Below are 25,313 nucleotides of genomic sequence, written 5' to 3' on the forward strand. Positions count from 1 at the left end.
ACATCTGAAGAAAACAGAGCAGGAATTAAGGAGGATGTATTGGGATTTGTGTGGCAGTATTTGGTAGTGGGGGGCTGCAGGTGTGGCTTCTGTGAGAAGACACAGCCAGTTCCAGCTGGCTCCAAGACAGACCTGCTACTGGCTAAATCTGTGCCCATCAGCAATGTTTGTCACAACTCTGTGATGATGTATTTAAGGAGGGATAAAAAATGCTCTGCAGCAGTTATGAGAGAGGAGTGAGAAAATGTGAGAGAAAGAATCCTGCAGACACTAAGGTCAGTGAGGAAGGAGAAGGAGGGAGGTGCTGCAGGCGCCAGAGCAGAGACTCCCCTGCAGCCCGTGGTGAAGACCACGGTGAGGCAGGCTGTGCCCCTGCAGCCCAGGCAGGTCCACAGTGGAGCAGATCTCCACCTGCATCCCGTGGGGGACCCCACACCAGATCAGGTGGATGTGCCCTGAAGGAGGCTGCAGGCCATGGAGAGCCTGTGCTGGAACAGGCTCCTGGCAGGTTTTGTGGCAAGACCTGCAGCCTACAGGGGACCCATCCTGGAGGAGTCTGCTCCTAAAAGATTGCATCCCATGGAAAGGATCCATGTTGGAGCAGCTTGGGAAGGACTTTCCCACGTGGGAGGGACCCCACACAGGGGCAGGGGTAGAGCATGAGGAGGAAAGAACAGCAGAGACAGCATGTCATGAACTGACTACAGTGACAATTCCCTGTCCCTTTGCACTGCTCTGGGAGAGGAGTTAGAAGAGTCAAAAGTGAGGCTGAGCCTGGGAGGAAGCAGAGGTGGGGGGAAGGTGGGTGGTTTTAGTTTTGTTTTTTGTTTCCAACTATCCTATTCTGTTATTAATTGGCAATAAATTAAATTAATCTTCCCGAAGTTGAGTCTGTTTTGCCCATGACGGTAGTTGGTAAGTGATCTCCCTGTCCTTATCTTGACCCATGAGCTTTTCCGTTGTATTTTCTCCCCCCTGTCCTGCTAGTAGAGGGAATGAGAGCGGGGCTTGGTGGGCACCTGGTGGCCAGCCAAGGTTAAGCCACCACAGAGGAAAAGAGCAGGAAGTTCCTGATGTTCCCTGCTATTCCCAGGATTTTATAAAAATGAGGGCAGCTCTCATTTCAGTTACAAGGCAACCAGCAAGGATGCTGAGATAGTCTTAGTAAATTGGTATCTCTGGCCTCTAAGTCTGTTCTATCTTCTGTAACAAGCTGTTCACCTGAATATTTTGTCCTTTCCCCCACATTTTTGAGAGCACAACTGTACTTACCTCAAAATTACCATCAGGAAATAAGACATTCAGCTTCTAGACTCTGATGTTTTGTCATTTTCTATTGTGTTGCAAATATTTGAGAACAGTCCTTACTGTCTGTTGCATTTTGCATTCTTCTTGAACCAATTCATCCAGCCACAACAATACACGTAGTTGGAAATATCTTTAAGAAATAGGAGTGGTCCAGTGCTTGAGTGACATTCTTGCATCACTCTCCGTGCTAAGAAGTGGGTTAACCTGAAAGTAGTATTGCTAGCATGCAGAGAAAAAGTAAAATGGGTCAGCAGTTTGTGTCGTCTTTTACCAATATTAGTAAATTAGCTGTTTAAGAAAGGGTCTGCTAAGTTTTGCATTAAAATTGTGTACTTTTTAAAGTCTACTGTATCTGAATTAAAGATAGCCCATCTGTGTTTGCTTAGATTACATTTTCGGTGGGGTAGAGGGGAGAAAACCATACACTTATTTAGCACTCAATTGAGGCATTATAAGGGAAAAATATGTGCAACACCTGGGAAGAAGGAATATGCTACTCTGTAGATCTTTCTTGTAAAACTCTTTCATCTTCCCAGTCTCAGCCTCTCATTTTTATAATGCCTTTTTTCTTTTTTTTTTCCCCTCACCTTTTAACATTGACTCTGCTCTATTTTGCAGGGTTTTTTTTGGTTTTAAAGATGTTACCTGCAATATGCATTTATCCTTTGTGTGAAGTACATAAGCACTTTATAGTATCTGTATTTACATCTAGTCAAAGGCAAGAAAGCTGTTCATCATTTTTGTCACATCGGATACTTCTATTGTAACAACCTGTTTACATTTGACAGTTAAATGCATGTAGAAAAAACTCTTCATGAGTGATGTATTGTGAAGGCATAAGAAATATTTCTGCTAAGCCCCCAAGTCAGTTCCTTGCAGGTTTTGTTTCTACATTCTACCTATAGACTGGTTCTGGGTTGGTTGTATACCAAATGCGCTATAGGCCTGAATTAAAAAATATATATAAATTGAGGTCAATAGAAAGTTCATACTGATTTCAGGAAGATTTGTATCAAGCCCTCAGGTCTTTGCTATTTAAGTTTTTACAGTCCTTGTTTGTCAGTTAGTTTCTGTTCTTGCCATTTTGCTATCTTCTTTCTATAGAGAATGAAATATTAATTTCCTTTCTTTGGTGAGCCTCGTAATTTATCAGAATTTAACTTCATCTATGGTAGGAAAAAACAATGCTATTTGACATCTTAAAAACAATGGCATGCCCCTCCTTTGTCTGTTTCCTAGTCAGGCCTTAGTCTGGCATTAAATGTTTAAGTATGAGCTGGCAACTTGGAAGGGATTTCATAATTTTTTTGTTTGACAGAAAAGCTGTGTATTGTCGAAGAGTACAGAAGGCAGGCTGAACATAAATGTCTTTACGTAGGTGGAAAGGGGCTGGAGCTTCCAGCACTTTCAGTCTTGGGTCCCCTTCTGCAGAAGTGCCAGTTGGGTTCCTGTTCATAGAGGTCTGGGGAGGTGGGTGGCAGTCCTGTTTCTTTGTATGGTATTTGAGAATGGATGGATAGCTCTTGGGCTATACAGACACCTGTTCAAGCTTCTTTTGCCATACTTGGAATATTTACCTGCTCTGGTTCTCTCCTTTTATCATCTCTATTTCCTGTCTTTTGTTCACGTTTATGTCACTCTTTCTGCTTCTCTGCTTTCCCTTCTCCTCTCACCCATTTCAGTTTTTCTCACCCTCTTGAGTTTTTCCTTCCCTGCCAAGTCACTCCTCATTTTCATTTTGCATGCTCCCTAGAATACTTTCTCCTGAGTTTTTTTCTAATTCCCTTTTGATTAGCTTTTCATTTTGTGTAGAGATTGCATATTCAGACAAGAATGCTTAGAATTTAGACAACTGTTGGATAGCTTCCTAGCACAATCTGAAGCTTGCATTCAAGGGTTTATGCATTCTACCAAAAATTGTCTTTGGGATAATGCACAGTGCTCCTCTGCTCCAAGGCACTTTGCTCACGTTAACTGGATTCTCAAACCAAATACTGTTCAGATGAAGTGGTAATAACATCGTGAAGGATAGGTCTGCTCTGGTCTGGATGTTTTTCCCATGTTAAGACTGAAAAATCTGTCAATAAATGGGTAGTTTAATGAGGAGAATCAGTAAGAATAGGATCCCATTTCAGAAGGTTATTGAACTGAAATGGAAAGTTTTCTGAACAAAGACTGGCATAGTTCCAGTGCTGCTACCTGCCAGGAGATAATAAAATGCAGTTAAAAAAATACTGCTATTGTTAAAGAAACACTGCAGCACAGCACTGGTATTTCAGTTTACAGAAAGGCTGATGTGTACATCAGCACGAGGAACAAGTGCTATTTCAGGTAATCTTGGTAGTGTTATATTAAGAGGAGTGTTTAGAAAACATAGGAGTTCTCATCAAAGTGTTAACATGATTTTGGTGCTGTGAACACTCATAAAGCCTTCAGTGGGGTGAGAACGCCAACAAAACCACGCTCTTCCCCCAAACAGGTGAAATTTACTTTACAACTCTGAAGGGTACAGTCCTTTTAATTCCTGTTTCTACATGCCACATTCTTAGGTGCAGAAATTCCTGGGTCTGCCAGTTATTTCCTTGCTGTGTACAGTCATACTAGCAAAAATAGCCTATAGAATATTTTAAGCATCTGCTCTGGAAAATCACGAGGCTTTGGTAAGAAGACATTGAAATGATTTAGAATGCAAGTAGTCATTGTGATATCTTTGATCAACATGGCTGTTGGCAGAAGACATCTTTTTTCTTCATTTATCGGGAGTCTAAATACTTACACATGTCAATCGTTTGTGGCCTCCGTGTACAAATGACAAACTTAATTTTTCTGTATCTAGTTCCTCCCATCCCAATCCACTTCATGCACATCTATGACAGATACGGCATTTCATAGTTCTTCATTTGCTGTAGCGGTTTTACAGCCTACATATTTGGGAACAGCCTTGTGCCCTCAACCCCTTGTGTCTGCCCCAGGAAATCCTGTGAAGCACTTTGACATTTCCTACGGGTGATGTTAAACCTTGCCTAATCGGCAAGTAATATGCAGCAGGAACTGGTCTACCGCAAATGGGAAGACCTGCATGGACTCAGGCACAGCAGTCAGCAGTGTTCCTGTGCAGCAGCAGAGCCCTGACACGATCTGGGCTGGAGTGGTAAAGTTGTAGTCACAGGGTTAAGGGAAGCGATTTTTTTTATTTTTTTCCTCTCTCTTTTCACAACCTACAAGACCACATCTGGAGCGCTGTGTCAAGTGCAAGAGAAGAAAAAGTAAATGTCAGAGATTTTATTTTTGTTCAGTCACTGCTTTAAAATCTCAATGCCTTAAATCCAGATCTTGTGCTGCTTAGGTTGCATGGGTTTTAAGTTCAGAAACCTAAGTCCGAAACACACGTTGGATCTGTCTGAAGAAGTTGGCTTTGATCTGTATCTTTGCTTTCTTTTCCCTGGTCTCCTCATCAGGTGGTCTATGAGGACCCCTTTGCAGAGGGACTGTTGCATTTACAAGGTTAGTTGCTCATCTTCATGGCTTCTGGGGAAGAAGACAGCAGTTGCTGAGGCTATAGTTGTTTGACAGTCATCTTGCAAAGCTCAGTGCTTCTGCACATCTCCGTGATGCTGTGCCGACTGTCTGGGTTGGTCTTTCCTGGCTCTGACAGCTGGTTCCCAGTAACTCTTTCCTCAGTTATCATCCCATTCTTCAGGGTGGAATAAAATAAAAACTTTCCAGGTAAAGCTGGTGGGATTCACATCTCATCCATCTTTTCTGAGGACGTTTAAAAAAGCCTTTATTCTCATGTTGCGTAGTGTCAGTAGTATGAGCTGCCATCAGTAGGGTGGTCTGTGGGGTTTTCAGATCAGTTCCCCACATCTGAAGGGAACAGTGCTAGCATGTCCCAGGCTGCTCTTGGAAAGCATGTCCTCAGTTCAGGACAACTTTCTACATTTCAGTCCTTGCAAAAGAGATGTCTGTCTGAACTAGTTATTAGAGGTTCCCTTTATTGTCCGTGATGAAAATAGGCTCTTCTAGGGCATCATTCAGCTGGTGAGAACTGCTTACCTCAGTGGGGAGCATTTGGTAATAGTCATGGGTGCAGACGTGTATTTGGTCAGGTGTCTTCGCAAAAGAACTAGCCCTAGGTGTCCAGTTTGTTGGTTTGACATTTGTGAGGCCTTAAATAGGTCTCTGGAAGGGTGATGAGAATATTCAGGTAAAGGAAAATGTCTTGTAACATGACCTCTCCATGTTTTATTGAGGAAGTATTGAAGCAAGACTTCTCAGCTAAGATCTTGACTGGCCTTCATCCTGGTCTTAAATGATCTCTTAAAACTCAGTGCTGCTCGACCATATGAATCTAAACTGTGGTGGCACACTAGAAACATCTATTGCAAGAAAGCATGTCTGATATATAAAATAACAGGTTTTATTTTGATACGTATATATATATTTCTACCAATTACAAAAAAATTAACTGGAAACAGGATTTTACCTATGGGAAGAATTAGAAAAAAACTGTATGATCTGTTGCAGTACTCAGACTGATTTACTGATTTCTCATTGTTGGGGAAGGGCAAAATGCTAGTTTAATTATCTGAATGTTAAAAATGTAGCTAAAAAGACATTCTGTGCAATAAACACTTTATAATTTCAGATTACTTTAACACCATGAAAAAGTACTTTCTCCCCTGCTCCAGTCAACTTCTTAAATTCAGGACCTCATTAACTAAAAAAACCTTTCTCTTTTTACAGTATATTCACTCATCAGGCATCATTCACAGGGTAAGTGGAAACGATATAAAAGATGTTGATAATGTGAGTGATGTTTGTGTATAAGCATGCTAGTAATTATGCTTGAAATTACGTTTATTGTGTCTCAGTTTGATGATGCCTTTGGTTTCTTCTACAGTAGGAGTAAAAGGTCTCATGGCTACAACAGTATAAGTTGAGCACTCGGGTTGCACTGAATACAGCTTAGATTTGGATTTCTTAAATTGCTTTGTGAAGTTGAGTTGTAAGTCCCCACAAGAGCAAATAGTGTCAAAATTGAGATAGATAAGAATTCTTTCTGTCCTTTTTTTTTTTTTTAATGAGGATTAAACTTTTAAAAACAATGTTTAAATGTTGTTTAAACATCATATTAATGCTCAAAGTTGGGACGGAGGATGAACACATAGAAACTGAAAAAATAGTCTGAAATTTTAGAGCCTTGAAAAGCTCAATTTTCTCTGAGAGAAATTAAGCATCTGATTCTTTTTGAATCCCCGCTCTGTCTAAAGTTCACTTAAAATCACTTTTGCACTGCGAAGGAGTTCTGAGTTATGCCCTCATGGTACCAAACAGCATAACTTCCCCCAAAACTGCATTAGAACAGTAGAAACTGTCTGTAATAAAATATCAGGAGCACCACAGAAAGTGCACACTGTATATAGTAGCTTTAAGTTGGACATGGAAACTACACAAATTGCCAAAATAATGTAATAAATTGATATTTTTATTTCTACAACTACTGTGATCATGGTCTAAATTTACAGTTGCTTAGACTTTTTTTAAGCTCCCTCTTGATGGCTCTTGAGCTTCTTGGTTTCATGATGGTTCTTTGCAACAATTTGCTTTTCTCCAAGGCCCCTCTGATCTTAAAACATCTTCATATAAAACAGGTGGATGCCAGTTAAAAAGTTGAGAGAGAAGACTCTTCTAAACACCTTGTGCCAAAGTGTGTCAAACAAAGGTTTGAAAAAGCTGAAGGAAAATTTATGTCTGAATTTTTTGTTTTCTTTATTCTCATAACTTTGAACACCTAGGAGTCACTAATATTGCAAAATCTTCTTAATTGTTGACAGCACTCTTCCCTTTGCTGCTAAAGTACAACTTTTGAAGATCATTAGGAGTCTCTACAGCAGCTAAGGAGGCTTAAGAGTTTGTTTTTCATGTTGCAGGCTCCATCCAATTTACTTCATTAGGAAAGTGGTTTTCCCACAGAAGACAGCATAGGCCTTTATATAAAATTCTGTTTGATTCCTTCAGCACTCCTTCTAAGTCTGTCAGGGTATGGAACCTTTTTGAAGTATATTTTGATATGCAATATATACAGTCCAGGAATATACATGTGAATCCTTAACTTTGGTGTTCATATTAAACGTAACAAAATTATGTCGAAACCCCACTCACAGTAAGATGAGTGAGTTCCTTCACTGGCAAGTATTATCCTGACTTCTAGCAGAAAAAAAGTTGATTTGTCTGGGGGGAAAACATACTGGAAAAAAGCCAAACATACGCAAGTTTGTGTCTTTGTTGCTGTTATTTGTTATATTTAATTTTCTTATTTAGATTATAACATTGTTTTACCTGTTGCTGTTCTAAGTAATTGTATGAAAACCATTAAACCTAAATGAAAGAAAGAAGGTGTGCTTTATTGTGCTTGCTGTAATGTAAATAACATCCATTTCAATCTGATTACAGGATCTAAAGCCTGGAAACTTGGCAGTGAACGAAGACTGTGAATTGAAGGTAGGATATGTTTATTTGAAAAAGCAGTCAGATGTATTAGGAAAACACCACAGAAGACAGCGAGTGCAACAGCTGTAGATGCACTAGCTGGTTTCAGCGATGGGCCAGGCTTTCAGCCCATGGGCTTTGAGTCATGGAGAAATAGAGGAATGCTGGAAAATGAAAGGGAAGATCAGATGGGCAGTGGTAACAATCTTGAAAAAAAATACAAGACACTGTTCCTTTTAAGTGTTTTCCCATTTGTCTGACTTCAGTCACCACAAGAATAATTAAATATTTATTTAAGAAATAAAGACCTGAATAGTGAGAATCTATTTAACTCCTATTTGTATGTCCTTGACTGACATAAATGTGCATTTCATATGAATGGCAGAGGTGACGATCAATTTCTGAGATCGTTCTGAAGCCAAGCAGAAGAAAAGGCTGCACCTCAAGCTAGAAATGTTTCCCAGGATGTCCCAGCTCACAACATCCAGTCCAGATAGGACACTCCAGGAAGCTGCTACCCAGTGCTAACAGGCGAGCAATGGGAGTTGACTCCAAGATGTAGAGGAGGATTTCTGGTGAGGAAGTCAGTGCCATAGGTTATTACATTCATGGCATTGTTGGGGCGGTTGCTGACTTGGGTCCCTCCAGCTGAGTGAAGAGAAGTGTAAGAGCTGAAACTGCTTCTGCAGGTTCAGCGTTGACAGAGCAGTCCACACCACAGCTGTGTGCCCACACCAAGCGTGTGTGTGTGTGTGTGTGTGTGAGAGTAACAGGCACCCCCTTCCTGTGTGGTACGTATGTTGCAATGAATACTGGTATACAGCCTGCAATCCCAAGCACAAATACAGGCTGGGCAGTGAGTGGATTAAGAGCAGTCCTGAGGAGAAGGACTTGGGGGTTTCAATGGATGAAAAACTGACTGAGCCAACAACTGTGCACTAACAGTCCAGAAAGCCAACCGTGTCCTGGGCTGCATCAAGAGAAATGTGTCCAGCAGGTCAAGGGAGGTGATTCTCCCCCTCTACTCTGCTCTGAGACCCCACCTGCAATGCTGTGTCCAGCTCTGGGGTCCCCAGCATAAGAAGGACATGGACCTGCTCAAGCAGGTCCAGAGAAGAGCCACGAAGATGATCAGGGGGCTGGAGCACCTCCCTTATGACAAGCTGAGAGAGTTGGGGTTGTTCAGCCTGGAGAAGAGAAGGCTCTGGGGAGACCTTATAGCAGCCTTCCAGTACTTTATCAGGGAGTGTAGTGATAGGACAAGGAGTAATGGTTTTAAAGAGGGTAGATTTAGATTAGATGTAAGGAAGAAGTTCTTCACAGTGAGGGTAGTGAGGCACTGGCACAGTTTGCCTAGAGAAGCTGTGGCTGCCCCCTCCCTGGAAGGGTTCAAGGCCAGGTTGGATGGGGCTTTGAGCAACCTGGTCTAGTGGAAGGTGTCCCTGCCTATGGCAGAGGAGTTGAAATTAGATGATCTTTAAGTTTCCTTCCAATCCAAACCATTCTATGATTTTTATGCAGTCACTCAACTAAAAATACTTTCTAAGAAAAAACCATCATGTATACAGTCGGATAAGATCTGTAATGGAGAACTGTTTTTATGGTATGTTGCAGCTAATCACTTCAGAGAAGCATGAGAGGAGTCACATACTGCTCACCACAAAAAAAGAACATCTTATTTCTTCAGTAGTGATTCCTTCTGCACTGTTACAACTAATAGTATCAATTATATGTAGACTACAATGTGTTTCATAGCAGGAATATGTCAGTTCTGCTTCATTTTTTATCTTAATTGTAGTAGTTGGGGAAAAAAAATCACTAAAGGGAGACAATTCCTAATATAACCTCCTATAGTTCAGCTATTTCTGCTGCTACACTGAAGGCAGGTGCATTTCATGGCATTTTTTGTATTACCTGATTCTCTGGAGTGAGTGGCAAGTATTGGCATTTACTGTGACTCCCTTCATCCCACCCATTGGGGCTTCCCTCCAAAGATGGGTAGGAGGACGGTACACACCCACACCCCTTCCCAGTATGGAAACGGGGCTTAGCTGGCATGCACCCTTGGAGACCAGGGCGGTAGCACCTGCTGTGGAAGGTTACCTGTCCTGAAATGTAGGTGGTGTTGCCACTTCCTTGGAAATACTGTCCATAGAGTCCATCTGAGTAGTAATTCTTCTCCTGCACAATGTTTGTGAACTGAAATACTGAATCTGACCAGTTCTGATTGCAGTTTCTTGCATGTATTGGAAATATTCCAAAGACTGTTAGGGCGGATAATATTTGTACTTCAGAAATAATTATGCAACCTACCTTGACCTAGGAAAAATGCATCTGTTTGGCTGTGTAGAATGACTGTGTTAGAAAAAAGCCAATTATTTATTTTGAAATAGAATTATGTAGTATTCAACACAACTTATTTTAGGAATATAGTTTGTTCTCTTGAGTGTAAAGATAGTAGCCCCAGGCTGCTTCCAGTCCCCAGTTAATTCTGTTCTTGTATTTTAATTTTTTATAAATTTTTAGACTTTTTTTTTTTGTCACCTATCTTCTCTTAGATCTAGCAATCTGAAGGCTAGTCAGGGTTTTTCAGTTAATCACAAAATCAAGCTGTGTCTTCTATCTTGTTCTTGAATCACAACTGGCCTATACATCCCCACAAAACAACAGTAAATTTGAATGGAAGCTTTTGTTTCCTGATACTTAAGTACATTTAGATCTTGTGGGCAAGGTTTCTTCCCTAAAAGAAATGTAAGATTTTATGGGAGTAGTTCAGTTATGTGAGAATTCCAGCTTTGAATAAATATAAAAAGTCTTAACTCTCCAAGCTGGGAGATACAGAAGAAGATCAAAGGTTGTGAAACACTCCCTTAATTACATAAAAGTTGATATAACACTGCAACAATGTTTTTTAGCATACAGCAAACAAACTATATACTTGCATGTAGCTGTTGTAATACAATTTTTTTCTCTTTGGAGTCTGACCTGAATCTTCAGGGTCCTGTCATTTCAGAATTTCCCTATGTAACACAAAAAGCCATTGTATTCTCCTGGGTTCTCCCTTACACTGAAGGAGTTGAACCGACTTCCCCCGTGCCTGCTTTCGGGCGCAGCGGGCAGGATGCGGCCCCGCTCTGAGTGCCCTTTCAAAGTCAGTTTGTGCAGGCCCAGGGCCGGGCCGGACCAGGCCAGGCCGGACCAGGCCAGGCCAGGCCTCTTCCCCCGTGTCTGTGCGCTCAGCAGCTTCCCCTGCATCCTCTCTGGTGGCAGTGAGGCCGCAGGCAGGTTGGAACAGTTCCTTGAAGTGGTAATTAATTAATAGGCTACCATCAGTTTTATGTTTTCACAATGAGCTTTCTGGCTGCCTTATCTGATGCTCTCAGCTGCTACAGAGGAATCAGAAAAGTCACAGTGAAGGGTGTACGGGGGAAAACACTGCCCTTTCTGCAGTCTCAAAGTTACAAGTTATTTTTGTTACGGTTACTGAAGCAAGTTAGGAAGATTAAGTTTGCTGAGTAGAAGGGGAGCTTATCCTTGAGGAGCTGACATGAATTTGCTCTCTCTTTAATAATTCCTGCATTATAAAAAGGGTTTTTGAACTTGCTTTGAAAATGCTTTGGGAGTTCCAGCGGAAAAGTTGAAGATTGGAGCATGAGAATAATAGTTTCATGTGAAGATTGTTGTTGAAGTGGTACCATATTAATATGAAGTACTAACAGGATACACTTGTTCCTGAGACTAATGAATATGTAAATGACAAGAAATCCTGAAGTTAATGCATAGCGCACAGAATTTCTTGCTGTCGTTTTCTGCTTTGGCAAAAATACAAATCCAAACTATATTTTAGCTGTTTCCAGGTGTCACAAGCCTTAGTATGGAAAATGCCTAAAGCTGTGACAGAATAGATGGTACCACACGTGGCCTTTGACCTGTTACGTAAAACTTCCTTTTTTCCTCCACTCCCCTTCCAGTGTTACTGGGAAAACATCATGTGTGCTGTATATGTAGAATAAATTTGAAAACGGTATATAAATGTATATTTTGCTATTGCAAATGTTTTGAGTCCAGTAAATCTTCAATACCCAAAGAATTGGATGTAATCAAGTGCGTTTTATTGGTAAGAATAAAAATATCTCCCTTTGCATCCTATTCCTGTTTTTAAATTGGTAGGCTATCAGCAGTTATGGGGAAAAGATGGAAACGATGTTTCAAGTTTGGCAATAAAGATCATCAATAACATTTTATACTCTTGATCTATGAATTAAAATATATTTTTCATTTCTGTTAGTGCCAGGGAATGATATAACTATCCAGAAATATTTTAAAATGTTTAATTACAGAGACCATTACAAAAACATCACTCTTGGTATAGTAATGCACGGGTGCTCCTAGTAAAAATTTCTTCCCTGTCAATATATGTAGGAAGCCTGATACACATGGAATCTAATGGCTGCTCATGCAAAGCTACATATTTAACTATCTTTGGATGATGATGATTTATCTTGAATAGACTTTACTTACCCAGGCCCCCTCCTTCTTGTTAGAAACACGAACTTCCTGACAAATATGAACTGACTATCATTCCAGGAGTGTAATTGTCTTGCTGTTGGCCACATATTTTGACACCATGTTTTGATGGTCCGTGCAGGTGGGCCTCATTAGGCCAATTTTGTAGAAGCTGAAAAAAGGCTGTAATGTTAATTTTTAATCTTGCTGCCATACATTGCTATATCTAGAGATAAATATCTGAGAGTCTTGGAAATAATCTGAAGTGTGCATAAACCCTTTTAAAAAATGCACTGACTTTTCATTCCTTACAGAGGGTTTTTCTGTTTTGGAAAAAACTCAGTGAGACTGAATAATGGTAATTCCCTAATCTTGTTAGAGATTTTCAGTGTCACCTAGAGGAAGCCTTCACTTGTACGATTTACTTATAAAGTAGAAATAATGATACCTCCTTACTTCAGAATATTTTTGGAACACACTCTTGAATAATTGTGCCACCTGGGATATGAAAGCAATGAATACCAACTAAGATGGGTGCTGTTCTTTTAGCCCTAACATGATACAATGTTGATTCTGCAGCCAGGGAATTTTTTGCATTGAATGCATTTTTAATTAATAATTGAAGAATTTATTATTTTCCTACTGATATTACAGCTTTTAGTGTTGCTATAGGAGTATCTTATTTGGAAAAAAAAAAAAATTAAAGCTCCTTTCTACTTTTGTCTTGACTTTTAAAATGAGAACAAGACACTTTAGTGAGAAAAAGATGCAAAAATAAACCAGTCTCTGCAGATTGATCCAATTCTTTCATTTTCCATGTTTGTAAAGTCTGTATGAAACATAATTAGCTGTCTGATCGAGTTGTTCTTTGTGCTTCCACTACAGATTCTGGATTTTGGACTGGCGAGGCATACAGACAGTGAGATGACTGGTTACGTGGTTACAAGGTGGTACAGAGCTCCAGAGGTCATACTTAACTGGATGCATTATACACAAACAGGTCAGCATCTCTTCAGAAAAGTCTTAATAGAGCTAAATCATTCACTGAATCAGGCAATATATAAGCAAGTCTTTGTTTCTGAAGTGAATAAGAAATTGGAGGTGGAACTGACAGTATAATTATGCAAAGCATCCTTGTAGATAAATTGCAGGTTATCATTTGGTGGTTGTAAGTTTGGAGGCTTTTTTATATATTTTCAGAGAGTAACAGAAAGTGCCAAGGTGGTTGGAAAAAAGTGATATAAATGTATACAGATGTGACCATCTGGGCTTTTTTCTTCTATTCTGCACTGACTCTCATCTTCCTGCAAAGATGTGCTGATTGTAACTCTGACAGGGGAAAATGGCAGAAGGAGGGAATCCAAGTAACGCCAGGGTAACTACGGAAGTTTTTGAAAGTGTTAAAAATTTACTTCCCACATGTATCTGCCTGTTACTGAGAAACTGATTCTGCATATTATCAGATTATCTCCAGTTTGCTAGTTTGAAAGGCTGACAGTTTTACTTATACTGTTCATCATACCGGGCAAGGCAGTCATTTATTTTGTTCCAGGCTATGAAAGTGAATTTTACACTTCTTTAAAATATGTTTTAAATTAATCTTTATGTGATTTAAATGGACAGATGTTTGGCAATTTAATGTAACTATTGGTCTTTTTTTACAGTTGACATCTGGTCTGTGGGCTGTATAATGGCTGAGATGATAACAGGGAGGCCTCTGTTCAAAGGAAATGATCGTATCCTTCAGTGAATTTATGACACTAATGTAAGAAAATGATGAGATGTTCTTATGTGACACAGTAGGTCTGTTCAAAAACTGATGAGCATGATTTGAAATGAATAGTAAAATAGACTGTACCTTTCTTGTTAATTTGTTATTTGATATCTGTACCACTTCTGCACATCTGCCAATTAAAACTTGTATTACTGAACTTTTTCAATAGAGAAAGAGAGGTGATCTTTGAATCATGTCTCAAATCATCAGGTAAAAGGTTCTGTGATGACAGAAAAAGCCTATCTTGATTTTTTTGGTTATAGGTTCCACAATTCCAGAACATGCACAGAATATTCTGCTGTAGTAAAAGGACTTATGTGCACATGCTAGTCCATTTCATGCTTTTTGAGACTTTTACCAAAAATGCTAGTAACATCTAGTAAAATGTTTTAGATTTACAGAAAACATGTAGTCCTATCATTTCGCTGCTGAGGAATTAAGAAAATAGTGAAGATTAAGCTGTAATTCAACCTCAAGTGACACTTCATTGTCAGTAGTAGTTGCAATAGTTAATAGGAGACAGTGTTAATAGAAGACAGGAAGAATTTTTTAGGTTTTTTTTTTTGTTTCCCAGCTTTATATGTTTGAGAGCTCAGCCTCATCATTTTGCAGTGCTTTTCCCCTTGTCAAGTTCCAGTCAGTAAGTCAATATCTGCAAATACTTGTTTACAGAATCACAATTGTTTAGTTTTAGTTACATTTGTATTTAAGTACTTACATGTAAGATTAGGACTTCATTGCATGGATCATATGATTCTCGTTTTGTGAGGAAAGACATAGAAGAGGAAGATTGCATTCACCAAAAAAATGACAGGAACTATGGGGAAGTAGAGTACATCACATCATTTCAACTGTACAAATTTTAAGTACACATTAGTTCTTAACAAGAAAATACTAAAATACCTGCTAAAGAACAGTTGTTGACTAACACATAGCATTTCTTGACTACTACTAACCTTAAGCATTCTGGTACATAAATAAGAAAATCAATGACTCATCATTTTCAAGTTGCACTGTAAATGTAAGAGTGGAAAAGCTAGTATTTTAGTCATACTGGGTTTTGTAGATTTCACAACTACTGGCTGAAGTTTTGGATCCTGTGTTACAAAGGAAACTACAGCAGCATAATAGTCCTTGCTGGCCTTTCAGTATATGAATCAGTATTACCTGTTGTCAGGGAAATGCAGCTGTGGATTCAGCTGTGGGTAGGTGAGTAAGAAAACAGCTAACTTAAGGGATTTTTGGTTTGGTATTATGAATAGGTTATCTTGCAAACTTGGTATGGGATTTTATTTATTTAATTATTTCATCAGCATTACCCACCATTGCCTTTTTCTGCAGAGGTTGGTGGAATCCTCATGTGCCCTGAACTGTGATCTAGCTTCTAGCTTCTCATCTGCTGCTCTTACCAGAGTAGCAAATGAGTCATAAAGTTGTTCTCTGCAGCATTAGCCTCCTGTAAATATGATGTTTCCTCTTCGAAACAGCCAATTGCTGATTAATCTGTGCTGATTTAGGACACAGAAGATTAGGGAGTGTTCTGATGCCTCATCACAATGTCTCCAACATCTCAGCATCTGGAATCAAGATAAGAATGTGGAAAATGAGGAGAGGGATTAATGTTTTTCCTCTCAGTTTCTCAGTGTGGAGAACTAAGACAGACTGGTTCCTCTGATTTTTGTTCTGTTTATCATACCACCCAAAGTTCCCTGTGACTTTTCCTACCTCTACACCACCTAAGTATTGGATAGACTAGGGCAATGCATACAATACGTGTGTTGATTGTTCAGAAATTCTAATACTTTTGGACTGATTTTGATCAAAAATATAGAGGAGGCCTGATGATATTAGAGGAGTTTTCAGATGATTCCAGTACGTGTTCCCAAGTTACAGGGTATTTTATTTCAGGTGCCTCCAGTGTGTTTGCCTTTTGCAAGAAAAAGGGAGAATTTTCATCTCATCTTTTATAAATCTGTTCAGTCTTTGCACTGTGATTTTTATTTTCCAATAGCAAAGAAACACACAATTTTTGGAGGGTGCTTAGTTTTCTTATGGTGAAAGACTTCGTTCCTTATTTCTGGTATTCAGATCTGGACCAACTCACAGAAATAATGAAAATAACAGGTACACCAACTCAAGATTTTGTTCAAAAACTGCACAGTCAAGATGTGAGTATTCTGCTTTGTCTCAGTCTTACATGTCTTAATTTGACTTTAAGCCATGCTCAGTTCTTAGGCTGGCTGAGATGCTGTATATTGACTATTGAAATGATCCCTGATGGTACATCTTTACCTTGAAATGCTTTGTACACCCAGAATAACTACTGGAGATTAAGGGTCGGACAGAAAATGATCAGAACACTTGAAAAATATGTATATTTAAATACTTCAAAGTTTCCAGTGTGTACCATATAAATAGTTAAGCCGATACATTACTACTTTTATTGGAAACATACTGAAAACATAAACCTACTCAGAAAACCCAGTTGTCTGCAGATGTCTCTCTCATTCCTATTCTTATGTGGAGGTCCTTCTAGAATCCTTAAGCCTCTACTATAAAGAACCTAATATTATTCATTAGACTAACTAATTTAAATACTAATTACTGTATAAGGTTCACTTCTAGAGATTCCTGTAAACTCACAATGACATTCTTTCAAATGATGCATACATACTTATTCTAATTAATATATTAAATATGAAGCACTAATAATTAAAGCTTTACATTATAATTTGTTAATCACAGTTTTAAGGCTTGATTTAAAAAAAAGTTATTTTCAACAAGAAGGTGACTATAATCAGGGTTTATGACCCCCCCCCAAATTAATTTATACAAAGTGCTATCAAATCATCATTGAGCTACCTATTAAGCATATAGTTAATGTTGTCACATTACAAAGGTGGCAAAGGTCTAATTTAATATCCGTGTTTCTTTTAAGGCAAAAAACTATATCAAAAGCCTCCCAAAAGTCCAGAAAAAAGATTTTGCATCCATCTTGAAGTATGCGAATCCTTTGGGTAAGACAGTTTGTGTGGATGTGTAAAATTTGTCATCTTCTTGTGTTTGCATTGGAGGCAGCAGCAGTATCAGTCATGTGATAGGTTATGTGATGGTTCTTGTGCTTTTCTATCTCTTGCTTTCCATAATTAATAACTTTGTAGTGACTGAACTTTGCCAAGTTTAGACCCTGCTAGGAATCAGATGTTTCTTAGAAGCGTTGAAAAGAAGTATTCTGTGCTTTAGGCATCAGTCCAACATCTACTTAATGGTTTTACTGAAGCAGCTTTTGCAAGGACCCTGGGAGATTAAATATATGTAATAAATTTTTCTCTGTATTGTATTTGAAATATAATTCTGAAAGCTCAATCTGATCTACAGTAGAAATGCAAGCAACTAGAAAGCTGACATTTTAGTCATGGAATTAATACCTCCTGAGAAACATCTGTGCATTCCTGAGAAGCACTGGCTTGGATTTCACAGATACAAACAGCCAGAAGAGCATACCAAGTGTGCATAACTGTGACATGACCCGAGGCAGCCAGAGCTCTGAAATGGCTCTGCTCAAACCTCATCCGTTTCCCAATTACCTGAACACTCACAAAGCCAGTTTTATTAGAATATAAGTTAGGATAATTGAATCTTCTCAATTTAAGAAAAGTTAAAATTGTATGTTCAGATACAGTAGAAATAAACATGATTAATAAGTAGCTCTTACCCTGACTGCATGGTTAGCTCACTGACCTTCTCAGCTACAGCAAACTACACATTTCTGTTTAGTTTTTAAGAGGTCTCTTCCTATCGCCTCTGTGGTCATCTGGCTGCTCTTTACATAGAGAGCAACTGCTCATGGTCTGGGAGAGAACGTTAGGGAGTTAATCTACAACGTGGCAAGCAGGAGTTACAGCATCCTGTCCCACACTGCTGCCGCTTCTTCCTCTCAGCCGCTCCACCCAATCCAGGAATGTTCTTTCAGGATAGAAAAACAGAGAATAAACAAATCATTCATCATATCTGTTTACGCTAGCCCATTTTGACAGTCTAACAGTGGACCTCATCCAAAATCTACTGTAGAGGAACATAGAAGATTTTCATGGATTGTTTTGGCTGAGGTCAAAAACACATAGCAGATAAAGTCAGCGCTGAGATTCTGAGTACGGACAACCAACTTGTCTTAGTGAACTTCAGAGTGTAGCTGGGCTTGGATTTGGTCAAATACAGAGCGATTCTCATTAGCTCTACACCCACCTGCTCATTCTGCTGCTGTCAGGTTGTGATGTACCTTAAACCGCAGCTTGGTGGCAGTGATGAAAGACACCTGGGAAGGCCCCGAGCACAATGGTGCTGGAGCCAGAAGCTTCAAAGTCACTGGCTGAGGTTGGCTCTATGTGGCTGTACTGCTTACAGAAGCAAGGAAGCATCTCTGCATTGCATCAGGCTTTGTACACATCCCAGCTTGCTCACGATGCTGTTTTGCCATGCAGATGGGCCCCACTGGCTACAGAATGAACCACACCCAACTATTCTGCTTCTAACTGTGTTTATTTTGAAATATCTCCAGGGCAATGTTACTTGTACAAGGTGGAATCAGTGGCATGACTTGAATACACTGTTTGTTTTCTGTGCACTAGCTGTAAACCTTTTGGAGAAGATGCTGGTGCTGGATGCAGAGAAGCGAGTCACAGCAGCTGAGGCTTTGATGCATCCTTATTTTGAACCAATTCATGATCCTGAGGAAGAAATTGAAGCTGAGAAATATGATGACACATTTGATAACATGGATCTTCCGCTAGATGAGTGGAAGCGTGAGTTTAGTTTTGTGATGCTTTCAAAAATAATCAGATAGGAAAGCCATTCAGAAATAGGCATATTCTCCTTTATAAATTGCCTTCTCTGCTTTTGATGAAACAGAGCAAATAGACAGCATTAAGATAGAGAAATGCTACTGATAAGCCAGTGTTCCTCTTATCAAGTCCTCCTGGAATGATTCCCAAAGGTTTCTTCTCTGCCTCCTAACAGAGGCTCTCCTTCTCCTTCTCCATGTGTTTGTCCTCCCATATTCTGCAACACAGGAAAGAAACCTTTTCTGTAACATGTTCCTTCCAGTGAATAGGACAGGTGAACAGATTCCTCAACTGTTGGATCTATAGAACTGCAACAGTTGCTGGCCTTAATTTTAAATTAGGTTCTCTCAGGGAGAGAAAACGTATCTATCTCAGCAGAGATTTAAGTCTGAATCTAGTTTTCATCTAACATCAGCGGTTTGTATTTTGGCTTTTAAGTGAAGGGTTGACTTTTAAAGCTGATTTGCTCAGTAGCTCCTTCTGAGGGTATTTCCCACTGTACTATAAAGTCAGTGCTCACATCTCTTTGAAAGCACCTGTAACATTTCAGTATTGGGCTACTTCTTCAAATCTGAAATGATGAAAAAATGGTCCTCGATTCCCTTACTTTTTGTACTCTTTCTCTCTTTTTTTACCTGAAAAGGTCTCTCTCTTCCTGACCTAGATCAGAGCCTAACCATGCTGGGGGTTGCATGTTTCTTGTGCATGTGCAGCTCCTCTTCTGATTAGACCAGCAACACTATATTTATTCTGTTGTTTTCCAGGCATTACATACAAAGAGATACTGAACTTCAAGACGCCACAGACATTGGAGTCAAAGGAGACAGCAGTATAATCGTATGACTTGGTCTTTTCAGAACTTGGAAGAAAGCAGGGAAGTTGTAAATGTTTGTGACATTTCAGGTGTATAAAACTTTTATAAATAAACTGGATGTAATCTGTTTCATCTGCACTGTAAGAAAGAGCAATGTCTTTTACTCTGCATGTGGAATCTGGTGCCTTTGGGAGTAGCATTTCAAAACAGTCCAGAAACTTATTCCTGCCTACAACTTCTTACTTCACAAAAGGATTCAGACTGTGATAACCTGGTGCCATCCTCAAAAGAGCAGGTAGGACTAATTCTTCAACTCCGAGATCAGAAGAGTATGTTACTACCCCAAGCAAGCTGAGATACAGAGTATGTCAGAGATGTGCCATGACTGCTCTCCAAGGCCACTGAACTGTCTAGAATGCAAGAAGTATTCATGTGACTCCCTCTGGAATATTTCACCTTGGTAAGGTGCCTGAGGAGGCTAATCAGCTTCTGCTACCTCAGCTAGTGCAGTAGGTAGCGGAGACACCGCCCGAATGAATGCCCGTGTCCCCTGTCCTACGTGAGTAGGAGAACCTGAGCTCCAGCCCGTTCTGACAGATCTGGGCAAGAGACAAGAAGCAAACAAGTGTCGATATACTACGTATTTTTTTCAGAGTATCCGGCGTAGCAGGACAAGATTTCACAACACACTTAAGTGAACAGTCGCTCGATAAACAATCACTGTCAAGGGGTACAATATTTTCCTCTAAACACAGTGCAGTCTCTTTGTATAATAGACTAGGGATCAAGGATTTCCAGGGAGAAATTCTTGAGGCTTTATAAAATTTAGTTAGGTCTTTAGCATCTTAGTATTGAAATGATCACTGAGAAAGTACATCTTCTCAGAGGCTGAGCTTGTTATAGAATCAGCAGTGCTGATTTTAGCAATAAAGCTGCTGCACATGGGTCACATTGTAGAAAATAAAATGAGGATCAAAATGCTACACTGCAGCTGTTCATTGGGAATACCTGCAGCAAGCTGTTTTGTTCACAGTGTCGATAGGTGTTGCCAGGACAGGATAACAACCATCCCATATTTTAGCCTTTTGAACTTATCTTACTTGGAAAAACCCTCAGACTTTCTGGTGAGAGATGCCTTACCAGAAGGAGTCAGCTGCCTGATACCCTTCTTGAGTTCCTCTTACTGTCCCCTTACTGTATTTTTCTTGGTGCTTAGTTCATAATAGTCTCTCAGAGGTAGGAAAAAGAAATTGGCAAACCTTTGGTGAAGAATTTATTTGTGAGATTGCTTGCCCTTGTTAAAGGTAATGTCTTTAAAATTGAGTGTTTGGCTGTGGATTATTCCCAATGCAATATGCGGTTGTATGTTGCTACTAAGTGAAACAGTTGTAAAGGAAGATATTTGATCGTAACAGGTAGTAACTGAAAAAGAAGAAATTACTTGGTGCTTTTTGCTTTAATAACCAATTTAAAGCACAAGTTTAATCAAGGCACAGTTGTTCTGTTTCTTTCAATGAATGGTTAAGTTAAACACCTGTAAATATTAGCATTTGTTTAAAAATTGTTTGTGATGAACATTGATTAGCTGAGATGGCACCTAGAGAGACTAAATGGTAACAGAAACCTTGAATTATAGATATATTTGACAAGTCATTAAAAACTACAGTTCCAGGAATGCATTAAAAAAAGCAAATAATGTAATTTGAAACAAAACATTTTTCCACACTACAGGTCACTGAGGAAGGCACACTTAAAAGTCATACCCCATCTTGCACTATTGACTTTCTGCTTGGACTACACTTTTACATTAAATAGGAACTTCTTTATAGAATGGATGTTTTCTCTTAGGATCATGCTCTGTGGTCCTCTTTAAAAGTCATGGGAGAATAGAGCCTATTGGTATTTGTGGGCTTGATAGAGCCAGTTAATGGGAAATGGAAAATGTTGAAAACTTCTTTGAAAATGCTCCCTCTATATTTTAAATGGAATTTCAACATCCTAAATGCTAGCAAATATCTAAAGTCTTGAGATAATGCAGATGGCTCGAATGTTAGTCAGACTTTTAGGGAGCATTTTTTTTCACTGAAAAACTGCTTTGCATTTTCTTCACAGATACCAACACTCCAATGGGCATTTTCACTTCCCTCCACCTTTAGCTTTAGTGAAGTCAAGCCCTAAAGCCCTTCACTGGCTGAGCTGAACTCTTCCCTTTCTTAGTCTTGACTTAATATTGGAGAAGCAGCTAGTCCACATGTAAACGATAATGTTAGTTTTTCTAGATACTGGAGGAATACAGAACTCTTAAAATAACTGAATAGAAGACCTTGATGCAGGTGCCAGCAAAGACAGAAGTACTGCTGTGCTGTCTAATCAGCAGTCTGTAAGGTGAAATAACAAAATGTGGAAAGTTTGTCACATGTTGGCAAGATGTTTCTGCAAAGAGATTGAAATCTGCGGAAAAGGCTCCAAACAGCAGTAAAGATTATTAGTACAAATATCTCATTAAAAGAAGTGTGAGGTGAAAGCAGAAATACTTTGCATGGGAGGCAGCTGCTGCTTCAAAGGGAGAGACAACATTTCCTAAGTTTTTATTTGCCGTTTCTACTGGTGCTAAGCAACTCAGGAATAAGAACCCAATTTCTGTTTGCCTTAAAGAGAAATGTAAATACATTCTGCATGTACTTGAAATGTATTGTGACAAATAAAGGTTTGGTTTTTACACCATAATGGTCTTATTTTCCCCATATGTATTCCCAAATGTATAATCACTCCTGAAAATAGGATTTTCGTTACAAGGGAGTGGTATGAAACCTAATATTGTAGGTACATTTCATGTAACATGAGCTGCCGATATAATTTATTTTGGAAGTCAGTCAGAACACAGATGCTAACCTTTCTCCCATTTTCCAGATCTGATTGTACTACTGCCACCTAATTATTTCTTACATCATCTTGTATTCTACAAGACATCTTTGCTTTGTTCTGAAGGACAAGATTTCAGTCCTTTAATGCAGTTGCATTCCTCAGCCTGATTTTAAAAGCCAAAGTCAGACTGACAGTCCCTGAGCATATACATCTTTGAGTAAACGGAGTTCTAATAGGATAAATGGGACCTTTGCCCTGAAAACCCAAGTGCCCCCTGACTGTTATAGAGCAAGATCGTCCTCTTGAGTATTCATCTTCATTGCATTGAAGATTCATTGTTCATGTTGAATTTTGATAAGATGTTGTGGGCCAGATGTGGCTCAATTTCACTTACTGATTATTTTCTGCATTTTCTGCAGGGTAACCCTGAGGTGAGTGCTGATATAGGTGTCCTGCAAAATGTGTTCAGAAGATCCACTTTGTCTTTGGTTCAGAACTACCAGGCATACAGGCTGGCTGGGATTCTTTGCGCTTCCTACTTTCTGATCTGCTATTCAAATACAAATACCAGATGCTTCTGGTCTGCTTCAGCTAAGGTTGTCAGAGAATGAAGCATCTGTCAGATGCTAACATTCACTGGATGTTGGTATGAAATACTCCTGTAGGGCTTCAGATGCTTCCTGCAGGTGCCAGGGAAAGAACGGGCTCGTAACACCTGCTGTCTCTGCCAATTAATTCTCCATCTCCTGAATACACTGTAAGGCAACTGGTTGTATGAATCAAATAATACAAGAAGCAGTTTCATGGACTACAGCATTTTAAGTCTCCTCCTAAGTATTTTTAAGAATTCAGATGCGTGAGTTGGAGAAGGATCAAAGGAGGGGAACTTCCATCATACAGACAGTCTTTGAAATTTCATGGACTACCAGTTAATGAGCAGCTCTTGTGCACAGATTATTTGTAGCCCCCTGAGATAGCAACATAATGATCTAAAAACTGCATTGACACCTAGCAACCACATGCAGCTCTCAAACATGGGAATGATGCATGCTTTTTAGCCACCAAGAACAGCATCCCTCTGCAAAAAGGTAAGTGGGACAAGGAAAGTAATTGAAGGATTCATTACTTCTGTCTGCTGCTATCCTGCTTTGCAAACAGAGATCCTTTACAGTTAACCTCGTTACCTGTCCATGCTGGAGTTTTCTAGTTCACTCCAAGGTCTGCTTCATCAGTAAGCGACGAGGTGCATTTCTCAGCTGAATTTGAGTGATCCAGGCATGCAACTCTTATGCCTGTCATTGAGGTATTTTGAATATCCTGTTCTTTGAGAGGCAGAAGAGGCAAAATAAGGAAACTGGTGAGGCAAACAAATTAAATGCAGTAAAAGAAATTGCTCAGATTGGGTTTGAGAATGCTCTCGGTTTTGCCGTGCAGTGTCCTGGGAACACAGGCTCATGGAGCAGGAAATGTCTCTTGCTCTGTTTGCATGGTGCCAGCAGCAACGAGGCTCTCATCTGAGTGATGCTCATGGTGCCAACGCAACCACAGACTGCCACCTAATCCAATTCAGTCTGATATTAATTGGAAATTCATTATTATTATAACAGTAATATTATCACAGGTTATAACAGTAAAATTATACTGCTTGGGAAGCAGTGGGCATTTAGTCTACTGGGGCCTGAACCAAGGCAGCTTTTTTTCAGGTATTTTAAAAGCCCTATTTGTACATGACAGAGCTCCTGTTGCCAAGTAGTATCATTTCGGCTTGTGTCGAAAGATTTTGCTGTTCCTAGGAAACTCCTTACATTTTGGGGTTTGAGTCAAGTTTGAATTTCCTTTTCATAAACAGTAATGTGCGACTGTAAGGAGAGAAAATATGGCTGAGAAGTGTAATCAGAAAAATGTTAACTAAAGTGTTCTCTAAAGTAAAGCCCTGTCAAGATCTAAGAGACATTATAAGATCAGTTATAAGGAATCAAAATTGCTGCTTAGAAAGAACCTGGGACCATGGCTGGAGTAACCAAGTATTTTTGGTTAGAGTTTGAACTCTTAGAAGAATCCCAAGAAGACTTTTTATTTAATGCAGAAAACTAACATGGTATAAACTTTGAATAAAGAGGAAGCATGACTGGTGCACACAAAATGTCTGCTACTCCTGAAGCAGGGCATCTTTTTAAGAACAGGTCTGCATAATGATGAGGGAAGCACAATGCTGCAGGGAACTCCCCAGAAAACATCCTTCAGAAATGTAGGTTCATCTAGAAACATGTATGTTATTGCATCTTGCTCGAACAAGATGATCAAAACATTCAAATGTTTGATTCTATTTAAGTGATTACACTAAGTGTAAGGCATGTCCAGTGATTGTTTTAGCTAGGTTTTTTAATTCTGGATTTCCAGGCAAAAATATAGCAACAGGGAAATTAATCTCAGGAGTTCATCATGAGTTCTTTGTCTATGTGTTTTGTCACACAGGTTTATCTTATTTTGATTCGTGTGAAAGCACCTTCATTGAGGGCAGTGAAGTCTTCTCAAGGAATGTTAGGATATTTTTACTGGAAGAAATTATAGCTCGTGCCCCCCCCAGCTCTTGCAGAAGGTAGCAACTATGTGATCAGTAAGACAAGGCGGAGAGCAGGACATGAAAGCACTGTCTCGTGGCTGTGGTATCCAAAATGATCCCCTATAGAAGCTACAGATCCCTCTCCCTGTG

General features: G+C 39.5%; 1 protein-coding gene across 3 annotated transcripts in view; it reads left to right on the top strand.

Annotated features, from left to right (window-relative positions):
* Window positions 1-22,459, top strand: part of MAPK12 (mitogen-activated protein kinase 12) — a 39,870-nt gene extending 17,411 nt beyond the window's left edge. For all 3 annotated transcript variants that reach the window (XM_042793250.1, XM_042793251.1, XM_033011527.2), the window contains exons 5-12: window positions 6,055-6,084; window positions 7,765-7,812; window positions 13,192-13,306; window positions 13,971-14,042; window positions 16,169-16,248; window positions 17,019-17,097; window positions 18,709-18,882; window positions 19,686-22,459. In XM_042793250.1, the coding sequence (XP_042649184.1) occupies window positions 6,055-6,084; window positions 7,765-7,812; window positions 13,192-13,306; window positions 13,971-14,042; window positions 16,169-16,248; window positions 17,019-17,097; window positions 18,709-18,882; window positions 19,686-19,756 (669 nt within the window). In that variant the 3' untranslated portion in view covers window positions 19,757-22,459. The remainder of the gene's footprint in view (window positions 1-6,054; window positions 6,085-7,764; window positions 7,813-13,191; window positions 13,307-13,970; window positions 14,043-16,168; window positions 16,249-17,018; window positions 17,098-18,708; window positions 18,883-19,685) is intronic.
* Window positions 22,460-25,313: the final 2,854 nt, after the last annotated feature.

Source organism: Tyto alba, unplaced genomic scaffold (genome assembly GCF_018691265.1).
Source record: "Tyto alba isolate M040663 unplaced genomic scaffold, T.alba_DEE_v4.0 Super-Scaffold_2, whole genome shotgun sequence".
NCBI lineage: Eukaryota > Metazoa > Chordata > Aves > Strigiformes > Tytonidae > Tyto > Tyto alba.